Here is a 26,914-nt window from a genome sequence, read left to right as displayed (position 1 = left end):
AAAAAAGTTATTCATGACTGTTTTTCACACGACCATTGCAGCCTCCCCATGGTCACAGGATCAAAATTCAGATGCTTGGAAATTGACTCATATTTATGACGGTTGCAGTGTCCCGGAGTCATGTGATTCTCTTTTCTGACCTTTTGACCAGCAAATTCAATAGGGAAGCCAGATTTGCTTAATAACCGTGTGACTAATTTAACAACGGCAGTGATTCACTTAACTGTGGCAAAAAAAAGTTGTAAAATGAAGCAAAACTCACTTAACAAATGTCTCACTTAGCAAGTGAAATTTTGGGCTCAATTATGAGTCGACTACCTATATTGGTGGCGCAGCAGACTAAAGTGCTGTTAAGTAACACCAGCTGCCTGCAATTACTGCAAGTTCAAATCTCACCAGGCTCAAGGTTGACTCAGCCTTCCATCCTTTCAAGGTAGGTAAAATGAGGACCCGGATTGTGGGGGCAATAAGCTGACTTTGTATAAAAAAGAACACCACTTTGAGGGGGGGTGGCGAAAGCCCTACTAAGCAGGTATATACAAAAGTACGAAGGCTATTGCTTAACACATTGTAAGCCACCCTGAGTCTCCAGAGAAAGGCGGCATATAAATTGAACCAATAAATAAATAAATAAATATTTTTTTTTATTTGATTTATATGCCGCCCTTCTCCAGAGACTCAGGGCGGCTTACAATGTGCTCAGCAATAGCCTTCATCCTTTTGTATATTTATACAAAGTCAATTTATTGCCCCCACAATCTGGGTTCTCATTTTACCTACCTTAGAAAGGATGGAAGGCTGAGTCAACCTTGAGCCTTGGCGAGATTCGAACCTGCAGTAATTGCAGGCAGCTGGTGTTAATAACCAGCTTAATAACAGGGTGCCTTAGACCACTGTACTACCAAGGCTCTTTACATAAGTATCAGAGTTGGAAGGGACATTAGAGGTCTTCTAGTCCAACCCCTCCTGCTCAAGGCAGGAGATCCTATATCATTTCAGACAAGTCCTTTAATCTTGCCGAAGCTCTTGGGATCATTTCATCAATTAACACGCCCCCCTCCCTTAGATCAAAAAGTGTGAGCGTATAGTAAAAAGTAATCACGACCCTGCCCCCAGAGAATGAAATATTTTGGGGAATATTAAAAGAGGCAGAATATTATATTTCCCCAAAGGAGAAATGGAGAAAAAAAATCTTAACAAAGGCAGAAAGCAACCCCAACAGCTTCCATCAGATGCCTGAAGTCTTTTAGAAATGGAGATTTTATGCCCATTAAGAAATCCAGGCCAGCCTATTCACAAACAAAACACCTTCAGCTCCAGTTGATGGGTTTAAAATTTGCATTCCCCCACTCAAATTATAAGGACAGGTGGTGACCTTTTTGGACATAATAGGATTAACCTACCACCATTGAAATAGCAAAAGATACAAAACCTCTTCATTGCACAATCCCGACTTCAAAGTCACAGAAACTTATAAAGATCCATCTGCTCATTCAGCTATTTTGTCAGCTTTCCCAGAACGTCATGCTGTTCTGCTCGTCAATAAATGGAATCTTTCTTTTCGATCAGCCTCCATTTTATTTCCAGCTTCTTTCTCCCGGCTGGGAACCAGACCAGATTTTTCTTCCAACAGTAGCTACATATATGTGTATACCTATTATTTCTCTCCAGGAGTTACTCGCCCCTTTTGTTCAACATTTATGTAAAGCCGCTGGGCGAGATCATCTGTGGTTTCGGGGTGAAGTACCACCAGTACGCTGATGACACTCCGCTGTACATCTCCACCCCGGACCACCCCAACAATGCCCTTGAAGTGATGTCCCGGTGTCTGGAGGCCGTGCGGATCTGGATGGGGAGGAACAGGCTCAGGCTCAACCCATCCAAGACCGAGTGGCTGTGGTTTCCGACGTCCCGATATAGTCAGTTGACGCCATCGCTGACTATTGGGGGCGAATCGCTGGCCCCCACAGAGAGGGCTTACAACTTGGGCATCTTCCTGGATTCACGGCTGTCTTTAGAAGAGCACTTGACGGCCGTGACCGGGAGGATTTTTCATCAGGTTCGCCTGATTCGCCAGTTGTGTCCCTTTCTGGATCGGGACTCCCTACACACAGTCACTCATGCCCTCGTCACTTCCCGCCTGGACTACTGTAACGCTGTCTACATGGGGCTCCCCTTGAGGAGCACCCAGAGGCTCCAACTGGCGCAGAGTGCGGCTGCGCGGGTGGTTATGGGAGCAACATGGTGCTCCCGTATGACACCTCTCCTGCGTGAGGTGCACTGGCTCCCAGTGGTCTTCCGGGTGCTTCAAGGTTTTGGTCACCACCTTTAGAGCACTCCATGGCTTAGGACCTGGTTATTTACGGGACTGCCTACTACCACAAGCAGCCTCCCACCGGCTGGTACGCTCTCATAGAGAGGGGCTCCTCCGGGTGCCGTCAGCCAAACAATGTCGACTGGCGGCCCCCAGGGGGAGGGCCTTCTCTGTGGGGGCACCCACTATGTGGAACGAGCTCCCCCCAGAGATACGGAGGATCCCAGATCTGCGCACTTTCCGCCGTGCTCTTAAGATTCTCCTATTCCAGCAAGCCTGCCTGGCCTAATTTTCTCCCCCGTTTTAAAATTCTTTTAAATTGAAATTTTTAATCTGTTTTAAATTATTGGGATTTTTAATTGTCTCGGGCTAAATTATTTAATCTGGTTTTAATTATGTTTCTAACTTTTGTATCTATGTATTTTATTTTGTGCCTGTTCACCGCCCTGAGTCCTTCGGGAGTAGGGCAGTATATAAATTTAATAAAAATAAATAAATAAAAATATACTGTATTTGATGATACATAATTCTACCAGTAAAAAAGGGGGAATCTGCTTGTTTTTTGGGTGCAACCTTGAAAAATGAAAACCTTTAAAATGGGGAGAAAGCTAGGAAACGGATCCTCCTCCTCAGACCAAGGCATTCCCCGTAGGAATGGCCATTCCCTGTGGCCAAAAATCAGAAGGCATCGAATTGCTGCTTTGCAGACTTAAAGACATTTTGTGAAAAGGCTTTTGCAGGAGCTGCACCTATTAGCACAAGGGGTTAGACAAGGCGCTACCAGATTCCTGCTGACATGGCTTATCAGGTTAGTGTTCTGTCCCCGTCTCCACACACACACAAACACAGCCAGACGAGGGTTAAGAAAGCACTTGGCACGCACACAGGTCGTTATCTAAACTTGGCAACAAAACAAGCACCGTCTGCCAAGAGCTTTACTTCAACAGATAACATAAAATACATACAAATTGTAAATAGTCCAGCTCAAACAATATCCCTTCGGCTGATTTACACGTTGTTCAAGTGACTAGCCAGAGTTAGTTTTTGTTCGTCACAGAGTTTTCAACGGCCACCACACTCTCTTATATAGTCTCTGGGGTGTGGTCCAGTGACTCAGTTATAATCCCTGGCACGCCTCCTTAACTGCTGCAACCGTTTATCATGCCTTCGTTGGCGTGGATCCAGGAACGACAGATCACCTCCCTCGCTCTCATCGGAGACACCTGGTTCCTGGCTAATCTCCTCTTCCTCAGCCGGCACTTGAGGCAGTGCCAGCAGGGAGGGGCCTGGAGAGGGAGGCCTGGCCGACTCCTTCATGTTCGGAGCCTTCTTCCTCCGATGAGATAGGCTCGGAGGGCGGGGCCACAACAGTTAGATGTTAAGGAAAAGACAGCATCCCCAGCCAGGAATTGCTTGGCTGAAGGATGATGGGCCTTGCAGTCCAATATCTGCAGGTGGGCCTTGCCCTTCTTCAACATCAGTGTGTTGCTAATTTGCACCTATTGTAGCTGTGGATTTGCACATGTAAGTGTCTTTTACTATTGCAGTGATTTTCTGTCCCATTTTTTATAATCACTGTGTGTCTGCTTTCCATCGTTTGGCTTTTCTTGGTGGTGATATGGGTAAGCCTCTCCGGCGGGGTCCGGCTGGAGGACTTTGACGTTGCCCGGCAGCACCCCAGTCGCCCGCCTCCCTGCAGTGGCTGCAGCAAAGGGCTTAAAGTGCAGAGAGCTTTCCTCTTGAGCCCAGAGAGGAGATAGGAAAGGGGGCTGGGAGCCCAGTTTCAAGCCCCTCCCGTTCTTTTCCCAGGCTATGCTGCGAAGATCCTCTCGCGGGGAGGGGCGCTATGTGGGCTACGATGCTGCAAGAGAGGGATTGGACCAGGGGGCGGGTGGGTCAAACAAAAGGAGGGGGAGGATGATCTAGGACCGTGATGTCGAACCAATGGCATGCATGCCACCTGTGGCACATGGAGCCATGTTGCCTGGCACGCCAGCTCAGCTCTCTCTAGGAGTCTCGAGGCTGGGGACAGCAAAAAACATTATTTCCTGTCCAACCAAAAGTTGGAAAACGGATAGTTGAGGGCCTCCGAGGGGGTGGGGAAGGCTGTTTTCGCCCTCCCCAGATGCATAGAGAGGATCTGGAGCCAGTTGAGAAAGAAAAACGGGCCTACTGGGTCATCACGTGCCAGGAGTGGGGGAGGGGGGTGTCGCGCGAGGATGTGCAGGGCGGGGCGCATAGAATTATGGGTGTGGGCATGTGCACGAACCTCCCCCGCCCCCCCTCTTTCTGGCACACGATGGCAAAAAGGTTAGCCATCACTGATCTAGGACAGGGGTCTCCAACCTTGGCAACTTTAAGCCTGGCGGATTTCAACTCCCAGAATTCCCCAGCCAGCAAAGCTGCCAGGCTTAAAGTTGCCAAGGTTGGAGACCCCTGCTCTAGGAGAAGAGCCAATTCCTTAAGAGCAGGGATAGGGAACGATGCTGCCCCCCACCCTTTATGACTTGTGGACTTCAGCTCCCAGAATTCCTGAGCCAGCATGGAAGAATTGAAGACTGCAGCTTGGAAGAGCAGACCAAGGGATCAACTGCAGAAGAACACGCTTATCACTTTGGTTTTTTTTTTTCCGAAACTGGATGTAATAAGAAAATCTGTGGACTTCCAACTCCCAGAATTCCCCACCCACAGGTCCACAAGCATGGCTGGCTGGGGAATTCTGGGAATTGAAGTCCCCAAGTTTGGAGACTCTTGGTGTAAGATATGTGTGCTGCAGACTTATTTTATTTTGATTTATATACCACCCTTCTCCGGAGACTCAGGGCGGCTTTACAATGCGCTAAGCAATAGCCTTCATCCTTTTGTATATTTATACAAAGTCAGCTAATTGCCCCCACAACTGGGTCCTCAATTTACCTACCTTAGAAAGGATGGAAGGCTGAGTCAACCTTGAGCCTGGCGTGATTCGAATCTGCAGTAATTGCAGGCAGCTGGTCTTAATAACAGGGTGCTTTAGACCACTGTACTACCAAGGCTCTGTGTGGGAGATGTTTTCCCCGCCCATCTCTTTAATAATGGAGTTTGCATATCTTTCAATGCCATTTTCTTTATTCTCTGCACTGGGGGCCTCTGGGCATAGGATAGGGTGGATATAGTGCTGGGGCTAGGAGCAGGGAGAGATAGTTTGTGTTCTCCAATCAGTCATGGAAAGTCCCCAGTGATTATCCATACAGACCATAGAGTTACATTCACTAGCAACCCTCTGAGCTGTCCCTGCGCTCAAATACTTGTATAGAGTGCTTAAAGTCTTGTAAGTAAAGGTTGACAAGCTGAATTGGGCCCGAGTGGGCACAGGAGGAAGAATCGGACAGGGATTTCTGGACCAGCGGGTCAAAGTGTTTACATTCCCTGACATTACATTCAGCATAGTTGCCAAGCTGAACTTGTAGTCAGGGATAAATAATGAGGTCTACCAAATAGGATTATCAAAAATATTCCAACAATGCTGTACTCTATAGCAGGGATGGGCAACTGTGGCCCTTTTACAACCTGTGGACTTCAACTCCCAGAATTCCTGAGACAGCTTGGCTGTCTCAGGAATTCTGGGAGTTGAAGTCCACAGGTTGTGAAAGGGCCACAGTTGCCCACCCCTGCTCTATAGGGTGCTTGCCTGTTTCTCTATCTTTCTAATGTAGTGGGCCAACGGTATATAAGCTGCGGTTCTGCTTTAGGTCAGGGCTGTTCAGAAAGCTGCCAATGCTTTGGTGGAATCCAGCGTGAACAGTGATTGTTTGCATGCTTAATATATGTTGAATCTTGCAAGTGATATGGTTGCTTTACATGAGGCAGGTTTTGGCCCCAAAATTGTCCTGTATGCTTCTCCCTTTTCTCTCTCTTCCTTCCCCTTTGACTGCCAGGGAGTAGTCAGGTTGTTCTTGCCGAGATGTTTGCGATGTCTGCAGCGCTGTGTGTGTGATAAACACACTGAAGGAAATGACAGTTCACGTGTTGCTGTCAAGAAACCAGCAATGATTAATCCTTTAAATCACCAGGCATTGAGTGCCATTCCAAAGAGACTTGGGTTAACTTTTTCTGCAGCGTAATTGCTGTCCTTCTAACTTGCTTGTTGTTCTGGGAGGCTCCCGCCATCAACAGTGTTTCCTCAGAGAAGTCACAGACCTTCCCTGAGGGAACATACAGCAGGAGGAGGAGGAAGACAACTTTTGACTCCACTCCAAGAGGCTTGGTGGGTCCCTACCAACTACTACATGTGTGTGTTCTCCTGTTGTATAGGATATGAGAAATAACACAGATTTTACGCATTTCAACCTGAGCTTCAATGTTTGATTCTGAGGAAATGGACTGTTCCTGTGATTGGGAACTCATCCTGTGTCAAACTCATGTCACGGCAGCATCACGAGACATATCTGGACTTTCCCCCCTTCACTAAATGGGGCGTGGGTGTAGCCAGCGATGATGCATCCAGCCCATGGGCCAGCCCTGCTGCATACCATCCCCCCTGACTCTTAGGTTGGCTTTAATTTTATCTTATATTTTTACATAGTCCTGTAAGAGATTCAGAAGCTTTGGGATCATTGCAAGGGTTTCCAATTCCTAATCATGAGACACAATAAAGATGAGCACTAAAATATGACACCAAGGAAAGAGAGGAAGGAAAATTGATTAAATATAAATTTACTATTTTGAAGTTTAGAAATTTTGCACATTAAATTCAAAGTCACTTGGAGGTTGAGACTCGGGCCAAGAGAGCCTCTTGGTTCCTCCAGACACCAGTCCTGATCTGCTCCTGATCCTTCTGCAAAGGGATCACATGCAATGTGACTCACTAAAAAAATTGTAACCTGTCTTTTTGAACTGTGTTACAGAAATGAACAAATGTGGAATTCTTTGGTGTCTTCCAATCCCAGCAAAATCAGGATCATTAATCTGCATTGCTAAAATGTCACTTTTGCCGCTACAAAAAAAGTTCCTCTCTTTATTTGAATGAATTTTTGAAAAAAATTAAGGAGCCCTGGGAGAAAAGTGAAAGAACAGAAAATATCTCACATGTGTTGGGAACACGTTTGTCCCAGTGTTTACAGAAATGCTGACACCTGCCTTTATTTGTCTTTCTCAAAAGCTATTCATGATTCTTACACAATGCTCTTTTAGCAATGAAACGTCTACTGTACAATTTTTTTCTCACATTTCCTCAAGTGGGGGGAACCACAAAAGTATCAGCCCCTTGGTTCTGCTCTCACCCACCAGCCATCAAAGGTTAACAAGGAGGCACTTGCAAGCAAAGATCAAAGCAGGAGTTGCGAATAAACCTGGAGATCTTATGCTCAAAACCACAATCCCTTTTCTCCTCAACTCAATATTCCTCCAGCTCTTCTCCATTGAAGCCACCTGCAGGGCAGAATAGTCTTTATATTTGAAATTTTACACTGGTTTTGTCACTGCCACAAATTCCCCCAATATATTTGATATTCTTCGACTTGGGTACCTCATTGACATAATCTGAACAGACATGCTTGGTGCAATGAATTCCTGGAACAATTAGAAAAAGATGAACTTTGAAACTGCTTTGCTTCTTCTCTGGCTTTCTCATTATATGAGGAGCCGCAATCTCTAACTATAATCTGTGTTAGAGTGTTCCTACCTTGAAGAGATGCTGGTTGGAAAATTCTGTGGCTCAAAACCTTGAGGACACTCAGGTAGAAGAACCCTGGGACTCTGCAAGTGACATTTCTGTAATCTATCATGATAAAAATGAAAAGAAGGCCGCTAAAAATTTTTTTGCAGAATTGTACAATTTCTGCAAAAATAAATATCCAGCAACATTTGCTGCTAACGGCCAGGTAGCCATTCTCAAATTTCTCCCCTCCTTCACGTCTAATACTATGACATATTTAACTAAAAAGAATCAGGCCAGAAAGTAAATAGTCAATTTCTCAGCTGGATTTACAATGGGACATTAGAAAGGAAATTCAAGCCTTCTCTACATTCATCACTTTGGGCCTCTTGTGGATTTTCTTGTGTGCAATAAGGGTGGAATGTTTCCGGAAGCACTGTCCACAGTCAGGGCACTTAAATGGTTTCTCCCCTGTGTGTATACGCACATGATTTATAAGGTTAGACCTAGTACTGAAATCTTTCCCACAGTCTGGACACTCGTATGGTTTCTCTCCTGTGTGAGTCCTCTGATGTATCACCAGCTCAGAGTTCCGAAGGAAACATTTCCAACAATCTGGACACTCATACAGTTTCTTCCCTGTGTGAATCTTCTGGTGTATCACCAGGTGGGAATTCAGACAGAAACCTTCTCCACAATCTGGGCATTCATAAACTTTGTCTGCTGTGTGACTCCTCTGGTGTCTCACCAGGCTGGAATTCTGACTAAAACATTTTCCACAGTCTAGACACTCATAAGGTTTCTCTCCTGAGTGAGTTCTCTGATGTATCACCAGGGAGGAATTCTGACTGAAACCTTTCCCACACTCCAGACACTTATATGGTTTCTCTCCTGTGTGAATCTTCTGGTGTATTAGCAGGTAAGAATTCCGACTGAAACTTTTCCCACAAATCAGGCACTCATATGGTTTCTCTCCTGTGTGTGTTGCATGGTGTCTCACCAGATCGGAATTCCGAATGAAACTTTTTTCACAATCTGGACACTCATATGGTTTCTCTCCTGAATGAGTCCGCTGGTGTACCACCAAGTGCGAATTCCAATTGAAACTTTTCCCACAATCTGGACAAACATATGGTTTCACTCCTGTGTGAGTCCGCTGATGTACCACCAAGTGCGAATTCCAATTGAAATTTTTCCCACAAACTGGGCACTCATATGGTTTCTCTCCTGTGTGAGTCCTCTGATGTATCACTAGGTCAAAATTCTGACTGAAACATTTTCCACAATCCAAACACTCATATGGTTTCTCTCCTGTGTGTGTCCTCTGGTGTATCACCAGGTCGCAATTCCGAATGAAACATTTCGAACAATCTGGACACTCGTATGGTTTCTCGCCTGTGTGAATCTTCTGGTGTATCATCAGGTGGGAATTCTGACGGAAACCTTTCCCACATTCTGGACATTCATATGGTTTGTCTCCTGTATGTGTCCACTGGTGTATCATCAGGCTGGAATTCTGACTGAAAGTTTTCCCACAAACTGGACACTCATACATGGTGTATTATCAATTGTGATTTACTATCCATGCTTTCCCCACAATATGTACATGTATGTTTTTCCACCACTGGCATTCTTGAATTCTCCAGGAAGTTAAACATTCTTTGGATCCCTTGTTAGATGGGAGTTTTGACTCAAGCTACTGTTTCCTTCCACATAGGTGAGGCTTGCAGTGCTATCTGCCCTACATGGCTATCCAAGTGATTTTTTCCTTCCCGCTGATGTCCCATGGTTTTTGAATTTGGAAACTAGTGAAGAAAAGTCTCTGGTTTTCTGGAGAAAATAGAAATTATTTTGATTGTTGGCTTTATTTGCTTTCCTTTTCAATGCTGCTTGTTATTTTCGGTTGTCCAGAGTGCTCTGATTGCTATTCTCTTTGTCTATAAGATTCAAATAAGAGGATTAGTTTAATTATGGTTTATAAAACGGTTAGTCAACATAATAAAAATGAAAAAAGCATAAATTATTATTAAGAAGCAAACATTACAAAATGTTAATAAAACCCCTTACATTACTTAAGGTTCATTTTCTGTCTATAAGTCTAGTGAGACCCAATGTTCAAATATCCACTGAGTCATGAGATTCATTTGTTGACTAGGGTCATTCACACATTTCTAGACATGCAATGGTTTCTTTCAAAATATATTTGATCTAATTTTAGAAAGGCTTTAAGCCCTCCGATGACATCACAATGTACATTGCCCTCAGTTACTGACCACCACAACTACCCACAGGCAACTTCTAAACAGTGCGTTCATTAAGCATGATGTCACATGACAGTGCCTATTTGCAACATCAGTTCTAGCTGCGATCATTAAGCAAATCTCCATGGGTTGTTATGTGCAACGTAATATGACTTGCAACTTTATTTTAGTTTCCCAATTGGCTTTGTTTGTAGGAAGCCAACTGTGAAGGTCCCAGTTGTGGCAATTCCATGACTGTGGGATACCACAACTCTCGTAACTGCAAGCACCCAAATAATTGCAGTGGCCACAACTTTTGAGGACTTGTAAATCTCCTTGTTCAGTGCTGCTGTTATCTCTAAAGGGTCAGTGAAAAAAAAAATAGTAAACTAGGACTATGTACACAACTGAAAAATCCAAATGGTGTTCAAAAGCTATTTTTTAAAAAGTGCTGGGTTAAGCACATCTGGATTTCCGAGGGGTGCCCCATATTTTTTTTAAAATTTGATTTATATGCCGCCCTTCTCCGGAGACTCAGGGCAGCTTACAATGCGTTAAGCAATAGCTTTCATACTTTTGTATATTTATACAAAGTCAGCTTATTGCCCCCACAAACTGGGTCCTCAATTTACCTACCTTAGAAAGGATGGAAGGCTGAGTCAACCTTGAGCCTGGTGAGATTCGAACTTACAGTAATTGCAGACAGCTGATGTTAATCACAATGCTATCAGTCTGCTGAGCCACCAGGCGTATTCACCAGGTTCAGATGTGCATGGAAGTAAGGAAAAAAAAAAACCCAGAAGAGAGCAATAAGTAGATCAGCCTCATATTGTTGCCAAGAAAACCACCTCCCTAAAACCACCAGGAGTCAAACCTAACTCGAAGGAGACTTTGTAAATCTTCCAACCACCAGAAAATTGCAGGCGCCACTTTTAAAGCGTGCAGTCCCAGTGGAGTAGGATTTATTTGATTTATAACATATGCAGCAGCCGACGATTTTCAGCCTAGTTGCTTCTCTGTTTCTACACCGTGGAGGAAACCAAACAGCCCGATTTGCGCCTGATTTCTGCTCCGATTCTTCCACTCACCTTCCAGCAGCCGCTTCGACCCTGGGAAGAGCACGAGAGCCCCCAACACCGCCACCATACTCACATTGCAGAGCCGGAAGAGGTCCTTCTACCCTCTTTCTCGTCTTCTCCGACGTCCTCTCTACCAAATTAATACTCTACGGTTTCCACTCCTTTTAGTTATCGATGCCGCCTCTGCGCTGACACGGTTCCCCCCCCCCCACTCCCCACCGCCAGCCTTGCTGACCTAGAGGTCGCCCTCTAGCGACAGAAAGCGTTTTCTCTGTTTGTTTTGTATTTATATTAGATTTTAAAATTCTAATTTTTTTTTTTAAAAAAGGAATGTATCAATCAAAGAGTGAGGCGACTTTTATACAGTTTTGCGTGCACATCTGTATTACCAACCTTTTTACAACGTTTTGAAGTGCTTTTTTGTTGTGGAGGTTAATAAATCAATGAACCATGAACCTTTATCTTTATTTATTTATTTATTTATTTATTTATTTCCAATTTATATACCGCCTTTCTCCCTGAGGACTCAGGGCGGTGTACAGCCAAAATTAAGAACATGAAATACAAATATTAAAAACAATTAAAATATATATAAATTTGGCCCAAAAATTAAAAATCACAAATCAATTAAAACATTTAAAAATTTCTTCTTAAGCCAGCCCGGCTTGCTGGAAAAAGTGGGTTTTAAGGGCACGACGGAAGGCACTGAGGTCTTGAAATTCTACTTAAACAAATGAGCCTCTGAAGCAGTTAACAGTAAATGTTTTTATTTACATAATAAAAACATAATATATATTCAATTGATAAATAGCACTTAGTTACTATGATAAATTATACTGTCAGCTATCTATCTATCTATCTATCTATCTATCTATCTATCTATCTATCTATCTATCTATCTATCTATCTATCTATCTATCTATTCTCTCTAAGCTATGTTATCTATGACTCTTCTTCCTCAGAAGAAATATTATATACCACGGAATTGCTCTTCTAACAGACTTCCAAACTGCTCAAAGTTATCTAACGGAAGATCCTAGAAGACAATACAATACTAGACAGAAGAGCAAACTGAAGAGTAAACTGAAGAGAATCTCCTTTTATACTGCTAACTGTGACAGTTAGGGGAGGGCCCTGGAGATTCAAATATATTAGCTGCCCTCTGATTGGCTAATGTATCTGTACATTCCAAAAGCCATTAATAGGCACAGCTATAGAGAAATAAATTTTCTCTAACATTTTTCGAAACATTTCTCTTACCATATTTAGAAAGAGTCACCGGCTCTTTCTAAGCTGCTTCTCTCTTGGGTTTGCTGCGTATGTGTCTCTCTGTTTGACTTAAGAAATACTTCTTTTTCAAGGGAATTTATAGACGCACATGACATTTAGCATTTAACAGACTTAAAATCTCCCCCAGGAGCAAATCTGGGCTTGTTAGGAACATCAGCTTTAAGACATATAACCCTAACCACACTATTAAAAAGATGTTGAGACTCTAGAAAGAGTGCAGATAAGAGCAACCAAGATGATTAGGGGACTGGAGGCTAAAGCATATAAAGAACGGTTGCAGGAACTGGGCATGGCTAGTCTAGTGAAGAGAAGGACCAGGGGAGACATGATAGCAGCATTCCAATATTTCAGGGGCTGCCACAGAGATGAGGGAGGTCAACCTATTTTCCAAAGCACCTGAAGGCCAGACAAGGAATAACGGATGGAAACTGAACAAGGAGAGATTCAACCTGGAAATAAGGTGAAATTTTCTGACAGTGGGAACAATCAACCAATGGAACAGAAGTTGCCTTCGGAAGTTGTGGGAGCTTCATCATCAGAGGCTTTCAAGAAGACACTGGACTGCCATCTGTCAAAAATGGTATAGGGTCTGCCTGGGGTGTTGTTTGGACTAAATGACCTACAAAGGTTCCTTCCAACTCTGTTAATCTAAATCTATCTATCGATGGATTGATAGATATATAATCGTTTAGCCACTGTCTATCCACTGCAGGATGAAAGCCTCTTTTGCATGTTTCTCCCTCTCTCCCTCTCCCCCACCCCCAAATATAGAATTTTTTAAGTTTAAGGTCATATTTTGCAATGGTAGAATTACAAAGTTATGAGCATCATGATGGTGCTTCTCCAAAAGCTTGTGTTTGTGACACAATGAACTGTAAACAGGAACTTTAATGTAAACTACATTAGTAACAGAAAAAAGATGCTAAGAAATCAGATAATGGCTGTTTCAAATCTGGTTCAGTGCTAAATATGTTGCTGTCAATCAAACAAAAAATAAGCATTGTTCTGAACCTCTTAATTTTTGCCTCTTCTTCCCATCTGAAATTTCTGAAAATTAGTGCAGTTAGAGATAGAGAAAATGTTCCCATGTGAAATTTTCACCTCCTTATTCCTGATCTCAGTTTGTAAAGGGCGTTGTATGAAGTTCACTCAGTTAGATTGGCAATATGATACAGCACTATCGTGTAGTCCTATCACATTTGTGCCTAGTTTCCTAGGTATCTTTGGGGATATCTAATTCCACCAGTAGAAAAAGGGAATCAACTTGTTTCTTGGGCACTGCATATTGAAAGATAAAAACCCTTAAAGCAGGAGAAGAAAGCTAGGAAATGGATCCTTCTACTCGGAACAAGGGACCCTGTGAGTCTACGGTGACCCAAAAAAATTAGAAGGCCTCGAATTGCTCCTTTGCAGACTAAGAAACTTTGTGAAATGGCTTGCAGGAGCTGCGCTTATTAATACAATGGGTTAGAAAAGGCGCCACCAGATTCCTCCTGACATGCTTTATAAGGTTAGGTATTGAGGAAATGGCAGCATCACCAGCCAAGAATTGCATGGCTGAAGGATGATGGGCCTTGTAGTCCAATGATATATGTAGGTCTGCCTCGCCACTTCTTCAGCATCAATGCCTTCCTACTTTGCACCTATTGCATCTGTGGATTAGCGCATGCAAGTTTCTTTTACTATTGCAGTGATGGTCAGCCTCTCTTTTTTAAAAGAGTGCTTGCTATCCATCCTTTGGCTTTTCTTGGGGGGTGATATTGGTGAGCCTTTCTGGTGTGGTCCCAGCTGGAAGAGTTTGGCATTGCTCTGCAACGGCTTCAGCGAAGGGGTTAAACGCAGAGAGCTTTCCTCTTGCGCCTAGAGAGGAAATTGGGGGGGAAAGGGGGGTTGGGAGCCCAGTTTCCTGCCCATCCCGCGCCACCACTACCCCCCTTTCCTGGTCTCCAGACATCCCTTACCCCAGGGCTGCAGAGATCCCTTCGTGGGGAGGGGCGCTCAAGAGGCGCCAGGTGGGCAAATTGGACCAGGAGAGGGAGGAGGGAGAGGAGAGGGAAGGAGGAGGAGGAGGAGGAGGAGGAGGGGGCATCCCCAGGTGCAGGAAGGGAGGGGGAGAAGCGTGGAGGTGGTCTTTTTACAGCGGGTCCCCTTCCCTTCTGAGTCCCTGCCTTTGCTTGCAAAGTTTTCTGCTCCCTGCGGCTCAAGAGACGCCAGGTGGGCAAAGGACTCTGCAAGAGGAGGATTGGAGCAGGAGGGGGAGGAGGGAGAGGAGAGGAAAGGAGGAGGAGGAGGGGAGGAATCCCCAGGTGCAGGAAGGGAAGAGAAGATTCCTGGGGGGGGGAACCGTGGAGGTGGCCTTTTTATAGGGTCCCCTTCCCTTCTGAATTCTCCCGTCTTTACTTGGAGGCACTGAGCCTCCGCTAGACTCTGATTCCCCTTGAAATCCTTCCTTCCAAGTCTCCTTCCTTCCACTCAGCCCAACATCTTGGTGCAGCACAGCTCCCACAGCTTCCTAGTGTTGCCTTTCCCCACGTTCCCCGGCTGCTGGGGGGGGGGGGGGAAGAGGAGAGAGGATCGGGTCCCCAAAGTAAGTCTGGAGGATAGAAGAGGTGGAAGACTTGGGGAGACCTGAGTTCAGAGGGAAGGTGGCTGAAGGGGCTCCCTCCGAGGTTATGAACCGTGCTAGGAGGAGCCCAGTGGCATCTGAAAGGTTGGTGAGAGGTGAGAGGTTTGTTTTGAGATACAGCATCTGAATCTGCCTCTCTTAAGATGCCCAGATTCCCTTTCTGGTGACTGCTGCCTCCCTCTTTCTCTCTGCCCCACTAACCGAACATACTTTTACCAGGTAGTCCTCAACACTACAATTGAGCCCAAAATTTCTGTTGCTGAGTCAGACATTGGTTAAGTGAGTTTTGCCCCATTTTACAATTTTTCTTGCCCCAGTAGTTAAGTGAATCACTGCAGTTGTTAAGCTTAGTAACATGGTTGTGAAGTGAATCTGGCTTTCCCATTGACTTTGCTTGTCAGAAGGTTGCAGAAGGGGATGACATGACTGCGGGATACTGCAACCGTCATAAATATGATTCAGTTGCCAAGTAGCTGAATTTTGATCACGTGACCATGGGGATACGTCAGTGGTCGTAAGTTTGAAAAACGGTCGTAAGTCCCTTTTTTTCAGTGCTATTGTAACTTCGAACAGTCACTAAATGAACTGTTGTAAATCAAGGACTACCTGTATTTCTTTTATGGACGGTGTAATTTGCACTGGAGAAGAAACATCCTGCCATTTTTACAACCACTAAAATATGGAGAACTTTCTGACAGCTTTAAAAAGAAAGGACTCATGCAGCCCGGTTTTACTCCAGATGGCATCTGGATTGCTTTCTTGCTGGTGTTGTCTTCTGGAATTTGTTTTGACTTCCTGATTTAATGTATAGTTTCAAGATTTCATAGGCATCTATATGTGCCATCTAAACTTGTGCGCCCCTGTTTAATTTCCCAAGGCCTGTGAAATGTTGAGCAGTATATTAACAGGGTAAATTTAAAAGCAGCAATCAAATTAAATGCACTGTAAAGTCAGGGCAGTTTCAGGAGGGAATTCCCAGAATCGGTGGGGCTTTCTGCATGCAGAGGCAAAAACCTATTTCAGATATTAAAAGCTGACTTTTTCCCCACTTCAGAGATTAACATTATGTCTTTATTGGTTTGATTTATATTCCTGTTTTGTACGCACAGGACATCACAGCAGCTTGAATGGATTTCTGCAGAAAGTTCCCCATCCAATAAAATAGCTGAATATTGATTTTACCCTATAAAATAATGCTTGTAGAAAATTAAGTGGACCCAGATCATCAAGCAGCACTGGAGAGAAACAGACCTTTATGGATCCTTGGCTTCCCTTTTGTGCATAAGTAATTATGACAATTTCTATTCCTGCCAGGAAGAAAGATGGAGGTACAGGACTCGACAGGATGTCAGGCAGGAAAGAGAGAGCCAGCGAGGGGAAGTGTTCAAACTGCGGCAACACAGGAATATCTGAAGGTTTTCACTACATCTCAGATTAAAGAAGAACCAGAAGAGGGGCTGGACCAGTTGTGTGAGATCCAGAAAAGAGAAACTCTGAGGGCTCCATATTTGGATGGAAGAAACTCTCCACCTTCTCAGTCCTCGCCAGAGAATAACACTAGGCCGCCTTTTAGCAGAAAGGCCGATCTCCATCAACGGTCCCTCAGAGGAAAAGCTGCATCCGAAACCTTGCCAGGCCTGGGCTGCATGGAAGTTCCCAAATTTTACGAAGGCCTGGATTCCCCACTGGAAGTGAAGGAAGAGTTGGTGGAGGAGGGCAAGCTCAGTGTGGTGCTACAATGCCAACGCTTCCGGCAGTTTTGCTATGAGGAAGCTGAAGGGCCTCAGAAAGTGTTTGGTCAACTCTGGGACCTTTGCTGCCAGTGGCTGAAGCCGGAGCGTCACTCTAAGGAGCAAATCCTGGAGCTGGTGATCTTGGAGCAGTTCCTGATGATCCTGCCGCTGGAAATGCAGAACTGGGTTCGGGAACAGTGTCCGGAGACGGGGAGCCAGGCGGTGGCTTTGGCCGAGGAGTTTCTTTGGAGGCTGCCACAAGGACCTGAGCAGAGGGTGAGCATGGAACCTTGTCATGTTGGGCACCCTTGTAGAGCTCAGCTTACGGCCACAATTGAACCCCAAATTAAGTGAGACATTTGTTAAGTGAGTGTTTGCCCCATTTTGTAACTTTTCTTGTTGTTAAGTGAATCATTGCGGCTGTTAAGTTAGTAACATTTTGTTGAGTGAACCTGACTTCCCTCTTGACTTTGCTTGTTAGAAGGTGGCAAAAGAGGATCACTTGGCCCCAGGACACTGCAACTGTCATAAATATGAGTCAGTTGCCATGGTTTCTGAATTTGATCACGTGACTGTTGGAATGGTGCAACGGTCATAAGTGTAAAAAATGGTCATAAGTCACTTCTTTCAGTGCTGTTGTAACTTCGAACGGTCACTAAGTGAATGGTTGTAAGTCGAGGACTACCTATAGCCTGCCAAGGGAGTGTTTTTAATGACAAAAAACTCAGGAGGAATCTGATGTTGTGTTTCCATGTAACCCTTTTTATTAAAAGACATCAGGTTTTGTGGCTTCCGGGTTTGTCTGCCACCGGCGAAGACGGTCGCTTTTGAAGGACCGCCAGCCCAGCCGCCTGTAGAGCCGCTCCGAGTGAGGGGAGCGGCTTGAAAACTCCTAAATCCTGAGGATTCGAGGAGAAGAGGGAAGCAAGAGGCAGGTCGAGCCCCTGTGAACCCCCAGAAGTTTGCTACTGGGGAGGAAACGGGCGCGGCTCCCTTTCAACTTGCGGAGACTCCGGACGGCGTGGGACGACTCTGCTTGTCAGAGCAAGCCGGCTGCAGCAAACATTCAAATTGATGAAAAATAATTTTACTACAAAACAACCTCAACCCCCAAACCAAGAAACTGCAAGTAACTTTTTGTTTCTGAACTTTTGATTTGGGAAAAGGCTAGAGTGAGCGGAACGGCTTGAAAAAAAATGGCGCCGTTCCAGCGTTAACGAGCTGAAAGGGAGAGTGATCTTGCAAAGCTATTTGAACAAGCTACATTGTAGCACTGCTTGTAGCAAGTGAACAGAGAAGAGTGGAAGAAAAAATTCCTTTTAACATAAACCTGAGCTTGCTTCAGCTTACTTAATTTCTAATTTGGTTAAATCTGGGGGACTTTTTCAAAGGACTTTGTGGAGGAGCAAAGGAAAAAAGACTTCCTTTTTTTAGAAAAGTTAATTTACGTGGCAGAATGGCTTCAAAGAAACAGGAAGGAAAGGCTGCAGGGGAGGGATCTCCCACTCATAAGCCGGAACAGCAGCCCCCTCCCAGCCAGCAGGGTGAGGGAAAGGACTTTGATGTTCAAAATTTGAAGGACTTTATTACCCAGGCTCTGGATGATAAATTTCAAAAATCACAACAGGAAATGAAGAAAGAAATTAATGAATTTAAAGAGGCAATGAAAGAGAATTATGACAAGGTGTCTGACAAATTGACAAATGTGGTTTCTGATCTGGCAGAAACCATCAGCAAAGTGGATTCCAAACTGGAAGAATTTAAATCAGAAGTAAATGTTAAAATGAAGGATACTGATTCTAAAATTGTTGATGTGGACAATAAAGTGCAGAGAGTTGAAAATGAGATTACAATGTTACAGTTTCGATCCATGGAATTTGCTATTAGGCTTCGAGGAATAAAAGAAAATGATAGGCAAGATTTGAGACAGATTTGTTCAGATGCCTTGGCTGTATTGTTAAAAATTGATCCAGCAGACGTGGTCTATAAAATAGATAAAATTTATAGAGTAAATTCATGGGTGGCTAGACAAAGAAAATTACCCAGAGATGTGGTGATATATTTTACAGACAGAAGAATAAGAAATGATATTTTGCAAAGATCCTTTCTTTCCTCTGTGCAAGTGGAGGGAGCTCAAATTGGAGTCTATAAGGAACTGCCACCTAAGATGTTAAAAGATCGAAAAGAATATAGGTTTCTAGTGAATGAATTGCAAAAACAAGAAATACCATTCCGGTGGGATGCCCCAACTGGTATAATTCTGAAATACAATGGAGAAGGACACCGATTGAATACCTTTCAGAAGGCGGAATATTTTTACTATAATATTCTTAAAGAAAGATCATCATCCCCACGTACATCTACAATGCTGGAGATAAAATGTGATAAGGAAAAGCAATTTCAGCATGAGCGGGAACAACAGTCTAAGCAGACGGAATTAGCGGAAATGCAGGGAGCTGTAGGAGGAGGAGGCCTTATGGAGGAATCCCTGCTAGAATCTTCACCAATTTTGTCAACAAGAGATGCTGCTTTGGATCCAGCTCGGATACCTGAAGTTAAGGACCAACGTATAACTCGCGCAGTCTCCAAGCAAATAAAAGAAAAACAACAACAAGTAAGCCAACATAAAGGGGGAGCCAAAAGCACCACACAAAGTGAAGCTATGGGGGGAGCAAAGCCGAAGACCTCAGAAGAAGCGAGGCAAGGCAGCTCATCGCTTCAGAAAGGTCAAGATGACAATTAGGCTTTTATCTTGGAATGTTAACGGATTAAACTCACCACAAAAAAGGAACAAGTTATTTACATATCTGAGACAATTTAATAATGACATAATTTGTCTACAAGAAACTCATATTCGAACTCAAGATCACAAATACCTGATAAACTCTAAATTAGGAACACATTTTATAGCTTCAAACTCGGAAAAAAAGAATGGTGTGGTTATTTATGTAAATAAAAGATTGTCTGCTAAAATTATAGAAGCAGATGAAGGTGGTAGGTTTATTGCAATTGAATTGTATACAGCAATTGGCCAAATTCTTCTGATTGGAATTTATGCTCCGAACCAACAACAGGATCATTTTTATAAGACTTTACATAATAAAATATTGCAATGGGATTATAGATCTATTTTAATAATGGGAGATTGGAATGGAGTAATTGATTCTAAACTAGATAAAAAGAGTTTGGCGAAAGTAAGGATCAGACTACCACAGACTTTTTTTGATATGAAAGAAGATTTGGAATTAAAAGATATCTGGAGAATTTATAACCCAAAAGAATTGGACTATACTTTTTTTTCTGACAGACATAGATCTTTTTCCAGGATTGACTTTATCCTGCTATCAGATGATTTACTTGTTAAAACAAAAAGAACAAAGATATTTCCAAGAACTTTAACTGATCATAGTTCTGTATGGATAGAAATTGAGATGGGAAAAACTGAGAGAAGGTCATGGAGATTAAATGAAAATTTGTTTAGATATGAAAAAAATATAACAGAACTTAAAAAACAGATGAAAGAATTTTTTGAGATGAACTTGAATAAGGGTACCCCAATCGAAATTGTATGGGATGCGAGTAAAGCGTATATGAGAGGGGTACTCATTTATATGAATTCTAAACATAAACAGAATCGACAAAAGAAAAGACTTGAATTGGAAGTAGAAATAAAGAATAAGGAACAGCTACTCATTAAAAACCCAACAGATGAAAGAATATCTGGTGCTATAAAACTTTTGAAAGATCAATTTCAAATGCTCCTGGCGGAGCAAGCTGCAACAAATTTACAATATGCGAAGCATAATACGTTTTGTAATGCTAATAAACCGGGAAGATGGTTGGCCTATACCTTAAGGAAGAAGCAGAGTATACGGACTATTGAGAGTATTGACATTGGAGGGAAAGAAATTTCTCAACAAAAATTGATTAAAGAAGTCTTTGTAGAATATTATACTAAATTATATGCCAAAGATGATATACAGAATGGACTTATAGAAAAATATCTAGAAGAGAAAAGAGTCTCAAAAATTACTAGTCAACAAAAAGAAAGAATGAACTATCCTATAACAGTTGAGGAAATAATTGCAGCAATTAAACAATTGAAAACAGCTAAAGCTCCTGGAACAGATGGATTGACTGCAGTGTATTATAAAACTTTACAAGCAGAAATGGTGGAACAACTTAGAGACTTATTTTGCAATATACAACAAGGGGGTAAAATACCCCCATCATGGAAATCAGCATATATTACTTTGATACCAAAAGAACATGTAGGTCCTAAAAAACCGGAAAATTATAGACCAATATCTCTTTTAAATAATGACTATAAAATTTACGCAAAAGTATTAGCCAACAGATTGATGCCAGTAATTCAAGAGGTGATTCATGATGATCAAGCGGGATTTATCGAGGGCAGATATATGAAGGATAATGTAAGGCAAGTAATAAATTTACTGGAATATCTTGAGAAGAATAAACAGATCCCTGCAGTGCTGGTTTTTTTGGATGCAGAGAAGGCCTTTGATAGAGTGGATTGGAATTTTCTAGTAAAAACTTTGAAAAAGATGGACTTTGGGGACCAATTTATACAGGCGATCTCGGCAATTTATCAAGAGCAAAAGGCACAGATTATTATTAATGGAAGTTTGACAACAGAGTTTAAAATTGAAAAAGGAACAAGACAGGGATGTCCGTTGTCCCCACTTTTATTTATCTTAACACTAGAAGTTTTGTTAAATACAATACGGGACTCTAATACCTTGAAAGGTATAAAGATTAGGCAAGAGGATTACAGAATAAAGGCATTTGCAGATGATCTGGTTGTTACCCTATTACAACCAATGGAATCAATAATCTTGATGAAGGACATTATACAAGATTATGGTAAAGTTTCAGGTTTCAGATTGAATCCAAAAAAGACTAAAATGATAGTTAAAAACATGACACAAGATCGCAAACATGAGCTTGAAAGGAGGGCAGGTTTTGAGATTGTACCTAAGGTAAAATATCTAGGAGTTCAGGTTGCAGAATCAAACATGAAATTGTTTCAAAATAATTATGAGGTGTTGTGGCGAGAGGTGCAGAAAGATATGGAGACTTGGAAAAAACTGCAGCTGTCTCTACTTGGAAGAATAGCAGCAGTTAAGATGAATATTTTGCCAAGATTTCTTTTTTTGTTTCAAATGATTCCGGTGCTCAAAAGTGATAAACAATTGAAAGTTTGGCAATTTGGAGTGAATAAGTTCGTCTGGAACGAGAAGAAGCCGAGAGTGAAATTGAAAATTATGCAAGATGTTCCAGAAAGAGGAGGTCTTAAACTTCCAAACCTACAGTTATATTATGATGCAGCAGCTTTAACTCTAACAAGTGATTGGTTTGGAAGTAAAAAGGCTGGAATATTGAATGCAGAAAGTTTTGATCTTGAATTTGGATGGCACGCTTACTTATTTTATGATGACAAAGTTGATAAAATATTTAAAAGTCATATACTTAGAGACTCTTTGATGAGAGTTTGGAAGAAGCACCGACTCAAATGGGATTATAAAATACCGCTATGGTTGGATCTTGGTCATACTTTGTGGAATACAAATATAATGTCACTCGGGGGGTTTTTATACAAAGAGGTTCTTTTTACAGATGCGGGCAGATGGCAGTTGAAGAATTTGCAGACACTGTTGGACGAAGGGATTAATTTAACTTGGTTACAATATAATCAATTACAATTGAGATGGAAAGAGGACCAAAAAACTGGTATTATGTTGCATGAGGAAGAATTGGTTAGACATATAAGAGAGAAAGGTCCAATGCATATTAAAAGGCTTTATAATGTTTTGCTAGAAAGGGATTCAGAAACTGAATTAGTTAAAGACTGTATGATTAAGTGGGCACAAAATTTTGAAGAACCAGTGAAGTTGGAAACATGGGAAAAAATTTGGGTCCAGAATGTTAAATTTACACAGTCGCAGAATTTGAGGGAAAATTTTTACAAAATGTTTTATAGATGGCATCTAGACCCTAAGAAATTGTCGTGTATGTATCCTAATGTTCAGCCAAAATGTTGGAGGTGTGATTGTACAGATGCTACATATTTTCATATTTGGTGGACCTGTAAGAAAGTTAAGGCTTTTTGGATAAAAATTTGGTGGGTTATGCAGAATGTTTTGAAGAAAAAAATTCAATTTTCTCCACAATTGTTCTTATTGGGTATAGCTAAGGGTTTTACAGTGGATGAAACAAAGTTGATTTTGTATATGATTACAGCAGCGAGATTGTTGATAGGTAAATATTGGAAAAATGCAGCTTTGCCCACCGTTCAAGAATGGACTTTGAAGATGGCCAGTTTCGCTGAGATGGCGAAGATTTCAGCATATTTAAAAGACCGCTCACAAGAGACTTATGAATGTGAATGGAAAAAATGGATAGATTATGTGCAGAACAAATATCAAACTAGGAAGTATCAAATAGCTTTTTATTGATAGTATTATATTACATTAAGATAGAAATATTTGAACTATGTGAAGATGAAAAATGATATGGGGGTTGGGGGGGTTTAAAGTTCAAGGGGTTTTTTTTTATATAAAGGGGATAATGATGGGGAACACTCTATGGAAGTCCGGGGGGGAGGGGAGGGATAGGGGGGGTTAGGGAGGATGGGATGGGGAGTTTGGGGTGGGTTAGGGGGGTGAAAACGGGGTGAAAATGTAATTGTAAAACTTTTACAATAAAAAAAAAAAAAAAAAAAAAAAAAAAAAAGACATCAGGTTTTGTGAACGGCAGCTCATCATCAGATGCTCGGCATGGCTAAATTTTAATTAGGGTTGAGAGAAAGATTTGGTGATACAGATGTGGGAAAGCAGAGCCATGAGAACCTGGTTAAAAGCCTCTTATCAAACAGCAATTGTAATGTGTTATAAACCTAATGTCAGTGTGGGTTGCTACCGGTTCGCCCCGGATTGGGCGGACCGGTAGCGGTGGCGGCGGGAGGCTCCACCTACCCACCTGGACGCTTCTGTACATGTGCAGAAACTGCGCATCCACGAGCGAACAGGAAGTGACGGGTTTTGAACCCACTACTGCCTAATGTGTATGTTGAGACATAGAAACATAGAAAAGTGATGGCTGAAGAAGACCTAGTGGTCCATCAGGTCTGTCTTTTGAGTTATTTTTTAATTTAATTTTTTATTTTTGTTGGATGATGGACATTTTTTTTATCCCAAGCACGTTTAAACAATCTGGCTGCTCAACTTACTGACCTCGGAAGGATGGAAGACTGAGTCAACTTTCAGCTGGTGAGACTTGAACTGCCGAACTCCTGGCAACCTGCAGTTGCAGGATTAGCCTACAGTATTCGATTCTAACCACTGAGCCACCACAGCTCTTCAGACAGTACATAGTCAGGTCCTCCAATCTCTCCTGATATGTTCTGACCCTCAAATCTTGCACCATTTTTGTTGCCTGTTTTTGAACTCACTTAATCTTATCAATATCTTTGTTTAAAGTACGTCCTTTTGAGATTAAAGTACAGCCTTTTGCTGTATGTGAGTTCAGGAAAATCTCAGTCTGTGGTGCTGTTAAAGAGAGGCCTGAACACATAGAGTCAGTTTCTAACACATTACAATTGTTAAGATAGCCTAACCTGGATTGTGTTTGTATAACCAACCTGAATTCCTTACAGTGATGGGTTTCAAAATTTCTGTGGTTCTGTGGGCGTGGCATGGCTTGGTAGGTGTGGCTTGATGGGCATGGCAGGGGAAGGATACTGCAAAATCCCCATTTCCTCCTGATCAACTGGGACTCAGGAGACAGAGAATAGATGGGGCGGGGCCAGTCAGAGGTGGTATTTACCAGTTCTCCGAACTACTCAAAATTTCTGCTACCGGTTCTCCAGAACTGGTCAGAACCTGCTGAAACCCACCTCTGATTCCTTAGCTTCTTCTCATCATAAATTTAAAATTTCAATTTCAATCCTACAGGATTCGAACCACTCTATGACTCTGATGATGTCAATTGCAGTTCACAAAAGGTTCATCTTTTTAATTAATTTGCTGCATTAATATCTGCCCCCAGTGCTAAATTCAATGAAAGTACATTTCTTTATGCACAGTTAAGAAATTGGAATGGCTTAAACAGGATCCATTTTGACTGGCATTCTTCTCAGATTCAGGGTTGGGTTTTTTTATTTTTATTTTTATTTTTCCGGAGACTCAGGGCGGCTTACAATGCGTTAAGCAATAGCCTTCATACTTTTGTATATTTATACAAAGTCAGCTTATTGCCCCCACAATCTGGATCCTCATTTTACCTACTTTAGAAAGGATGGAAGGCTGAGTCAACCTTGAGCCTGGTGAGATTTGAACTTGCAGTAATTGCAGGCAGCTGGTGTTAATAACACTGTTAATAACAGTGCTTTAATATGCTGCGCCACCAGGACTCTTCTCCATATATTTTCTCCATATATTGCCAATCTGAGAGATTCAAATTAGGATATTTAAACTTGTTCTGGACAACTAAGCTGTGGTTTCCCTTGTAACTTTACCAATCTTTAAAGCAGCCTACTTGTGTTACACCATTGCTTCCTGAACCCCAGTGGCCTTTGAAAATGATTTTGCCAGAGTTCAAGAAGGGCTAAAATGAATCTCTGATTGATCGAGGTTTGTGTACCAGCTGTTGTCTGATATTGAGAACATGTGTCCCAATCATCTCCTTAGACATCTTCATGCTTCTCACACACAGGAAGATCTGGTGGATTTGCATCATGAGCCTTCCAATTCCGAACTGGATCCGTTGGATATCGTGAAAGTTGAGGTCCCCATGGATGGAGACAGTGAGTAGACCAAAATGCTTTGAAAAACTTGGGGATGAAATCTGGTAAACGTAGGTAGAACGTGGTTGATCAGTCTGAAACTACATCCTGATGATGGCCTTCGGGGTATTTGAAGGTGCTTGTCACCACAAATCTTAGTGACAGAATTGCCAGTCCTAATTGTGGTCACTAAGTGAGGACTACCCACGTTCATTCATCACCACCCTGCGGTCTTATTCTTCCTGCAGTTGATGGGGAGGAGACCAATGTGCAGTAGGGAGTCTCTCTGGATGGCTTTCCTATTACAGAGCTGAGGTGCTGTTGCTGGACTAGGAGTGGGGACACCAAAGTTCCAGTCTCTCCTTAGCCATGAAAGGTCCCTCAGTGTCAATCCCACTTGATAGACCAGACCAAAGAAATCAACACCACAGGAAGACTCTAACACAGTTGTAAGTGCAAGGACCAATTGTACGTCACTTTTTTCAGTGCTATTGTAAATTCAAATAGTTGGTTTTCAGATGAAGGCCTCTTCTGTATGCACAGAGGGTGGGACGCACATGGGGGGGTTGCATGTGTATTGCATTATGGGTGTGCACCCATGCCCACACACTTCCAGCACTCTGTGCCGAAAAGGTTAGCCATCACTGGCTTAAAGTATAGCTTAAAATGTCAGGGTGCCAAGTAGCATACTCTTAGCAAACAAAACTCCGAGGCAGGTAATTTCTTCAAAGAATAGTTTTATTTGATATGTCATATTGGCACAGGTTGGTGAAAACTGACTCTGAATATTCCCGTGGATATCACCTAATTAAAAGTGAAAATTTGTCACTTTCTCAAAACAATCAGTCACATAGTCGAATCAGGATACAGCCCAGTTGGTAGGTGTCTCCAGTCCCCTCCTTCCGAGCACCTGCAGGAATGTTCTTGGTTCCCATGAGAAAGCATTTTGTTTTGGCTACAACACCCCAACTATCTCTATTTCCCCCTCCCTATCACTGGTCACTGCAGTTGGCCTCCTTGAGCTGGAGTTTACTCTTCCCCTTCAGGGGGGAGGGAAGACTTCAACGGCTTGACGGACGAATTTCCCCCTCTCTGGGGTCTTCTGGTGGTTTTTTCAGTTTGGTTAATGCATGGGTCTTTGCTTGCGGGACAGGAGCTGGGGCCAGGCATACAGATGCACGGTGGCCTTGCTGG

At 42.6% G+C, this 26,914-nt stretch overlaps 4 protein-coding genes across 11 annotated transcripts in view; 3 read left to right on the top strand and 1 right to left on the bottom strand.

The window, feature by feature from the left end:
• Nucleotides 1-6,993: 6,993 nt before the first annotated feature.
• LOC117663186 (uncharacterized) lies at nucleotides 6,994-11,374 on the bottom strand. Of its 2 annotated transcripts, none has more exons than XM_034413131.3 (2): nucleotides 11,278-11,374; nucleotides 6,994-9,886 (listed from the first exon to the last, which is right to left on the bottom strand). In XM_034413131.3, the coding sequence occupies exon 2, from the start codon at nucleotides 9,502-9,504 to the stop codon at nucleotides 8,305-8,307; it is 1,200 nt and encodes a 399-aa protein (XP_034269022.1). In that variant the 5' UTR covers nucleotides 9,505-9,886; nucleotides 11,278-11,374; the 3' UTR covers nucleotides 6,994-8,304. The 2 variants fall into 2 exon arrangements, with proteins under 2 accessions (XP_034269022.1, XP_034269023.1); XM_034413132.3 differs by having other exon boundaries at nucleotides 10,826-11,339.
• Nucleotides 11,375-14,455: 3,081 nt separating this feature from the next.
• Nucleotides 14,456-26,914, top strand: part of LOC148115755 (uncharacterized) — a 22,071-nt gene continuing 9,612 nt past the window's right edge. Inside the window, exons 1-3 of one of the 6 annotated variants that reach the window (XM_087884004.1) lie at nucleotides 14,456-14,570; nucleotides 16,499-17,193; nucleotides 25,651-25,741. In XM_087884004.1, the coding sequence (XP_087740130.1) occupies nucleotides 16,507-17,193; nucleotides 25,651-25,741 (778 nt within the window). In that variant the 5' untranslated portion in view covers nucleotides 14,456-14,570; nucleotides 16,499-16,506. Of the gene's footprint in view, nucleotides 14,571-14,730; nucleotides 15,280-16,293; nucleotides 17,194-25,650; nucleotides 25,742-26,914 lie in introns of those variants that run through there. The other 5 variants (XM_087884005.1, XM_087884003.1, XM_087884007.1 and 2 more) reach the window with 5 other exon arrangements.
• Nucleotides 14,489-26,914, top strand: part of LOC148115753 (uncharacterized) — a 45,402-nt gene continuing 32,976 nt past the window's right edge. Inside the window, exon 1 of one of the 2 annotated variants that reach the window (XM_087884026.1) lies at nucleotides 14,489-14,570. The gene's annotated coding sequence lies outside the window, so the exon portion shown is untranslated. The remainder of the gene's footprint in view (nucleotides 14,571-26,914) is intronic. The other variant, XM_087884025.1, reaches the window with a different exon arrangement.
• LOC148115754 (uncharacterized) overlaps nucleotides 25,650-26,914 on the top strand; it is a 20,486-nt gene continuing 19,221 nt past the window's right edge. The window contains exon 1 of the mRNA XM_087884017.1: nucleotides 25,650-25,741. The gene's annotated coding sequence lies outside the window, so the exon portion shown is untranslated. The remainder of the gene's footprint in view (nucleotides 25,742-26,914) is intronic.

The sequence above is a fragment of the Pantherophis guttatus genome, chromosome 2 (genome assembly GCF_059756535.1).
Source record: "Pantherophis guttatus breed Tessera chromosome 2, ASM5975653v1, whole genome shotgun sequence".
Taxonomy (NCBI): domain Eukaryota; kingdom Metazoa; phylum Chordata; class Lepidosauria; order Squamata; family Colubridae; genus Pantherophis; species Pantherophis guttatus.
Note: the sequence above shows the minus strand (reverse complement) of the source record. Positions and strands in the feature narration are given on the sequence as shown.

Bases quoted from the DNA above. Each gene is read 5' to 3' on its own strand.
- LOC117663186 (XM_034413131.3), bottom strand. From the start codon at position 9,504: ATGTATGAGTGTCCAGTTTGTGGGAAAACTTTCAGTCAGAATTCCAGC.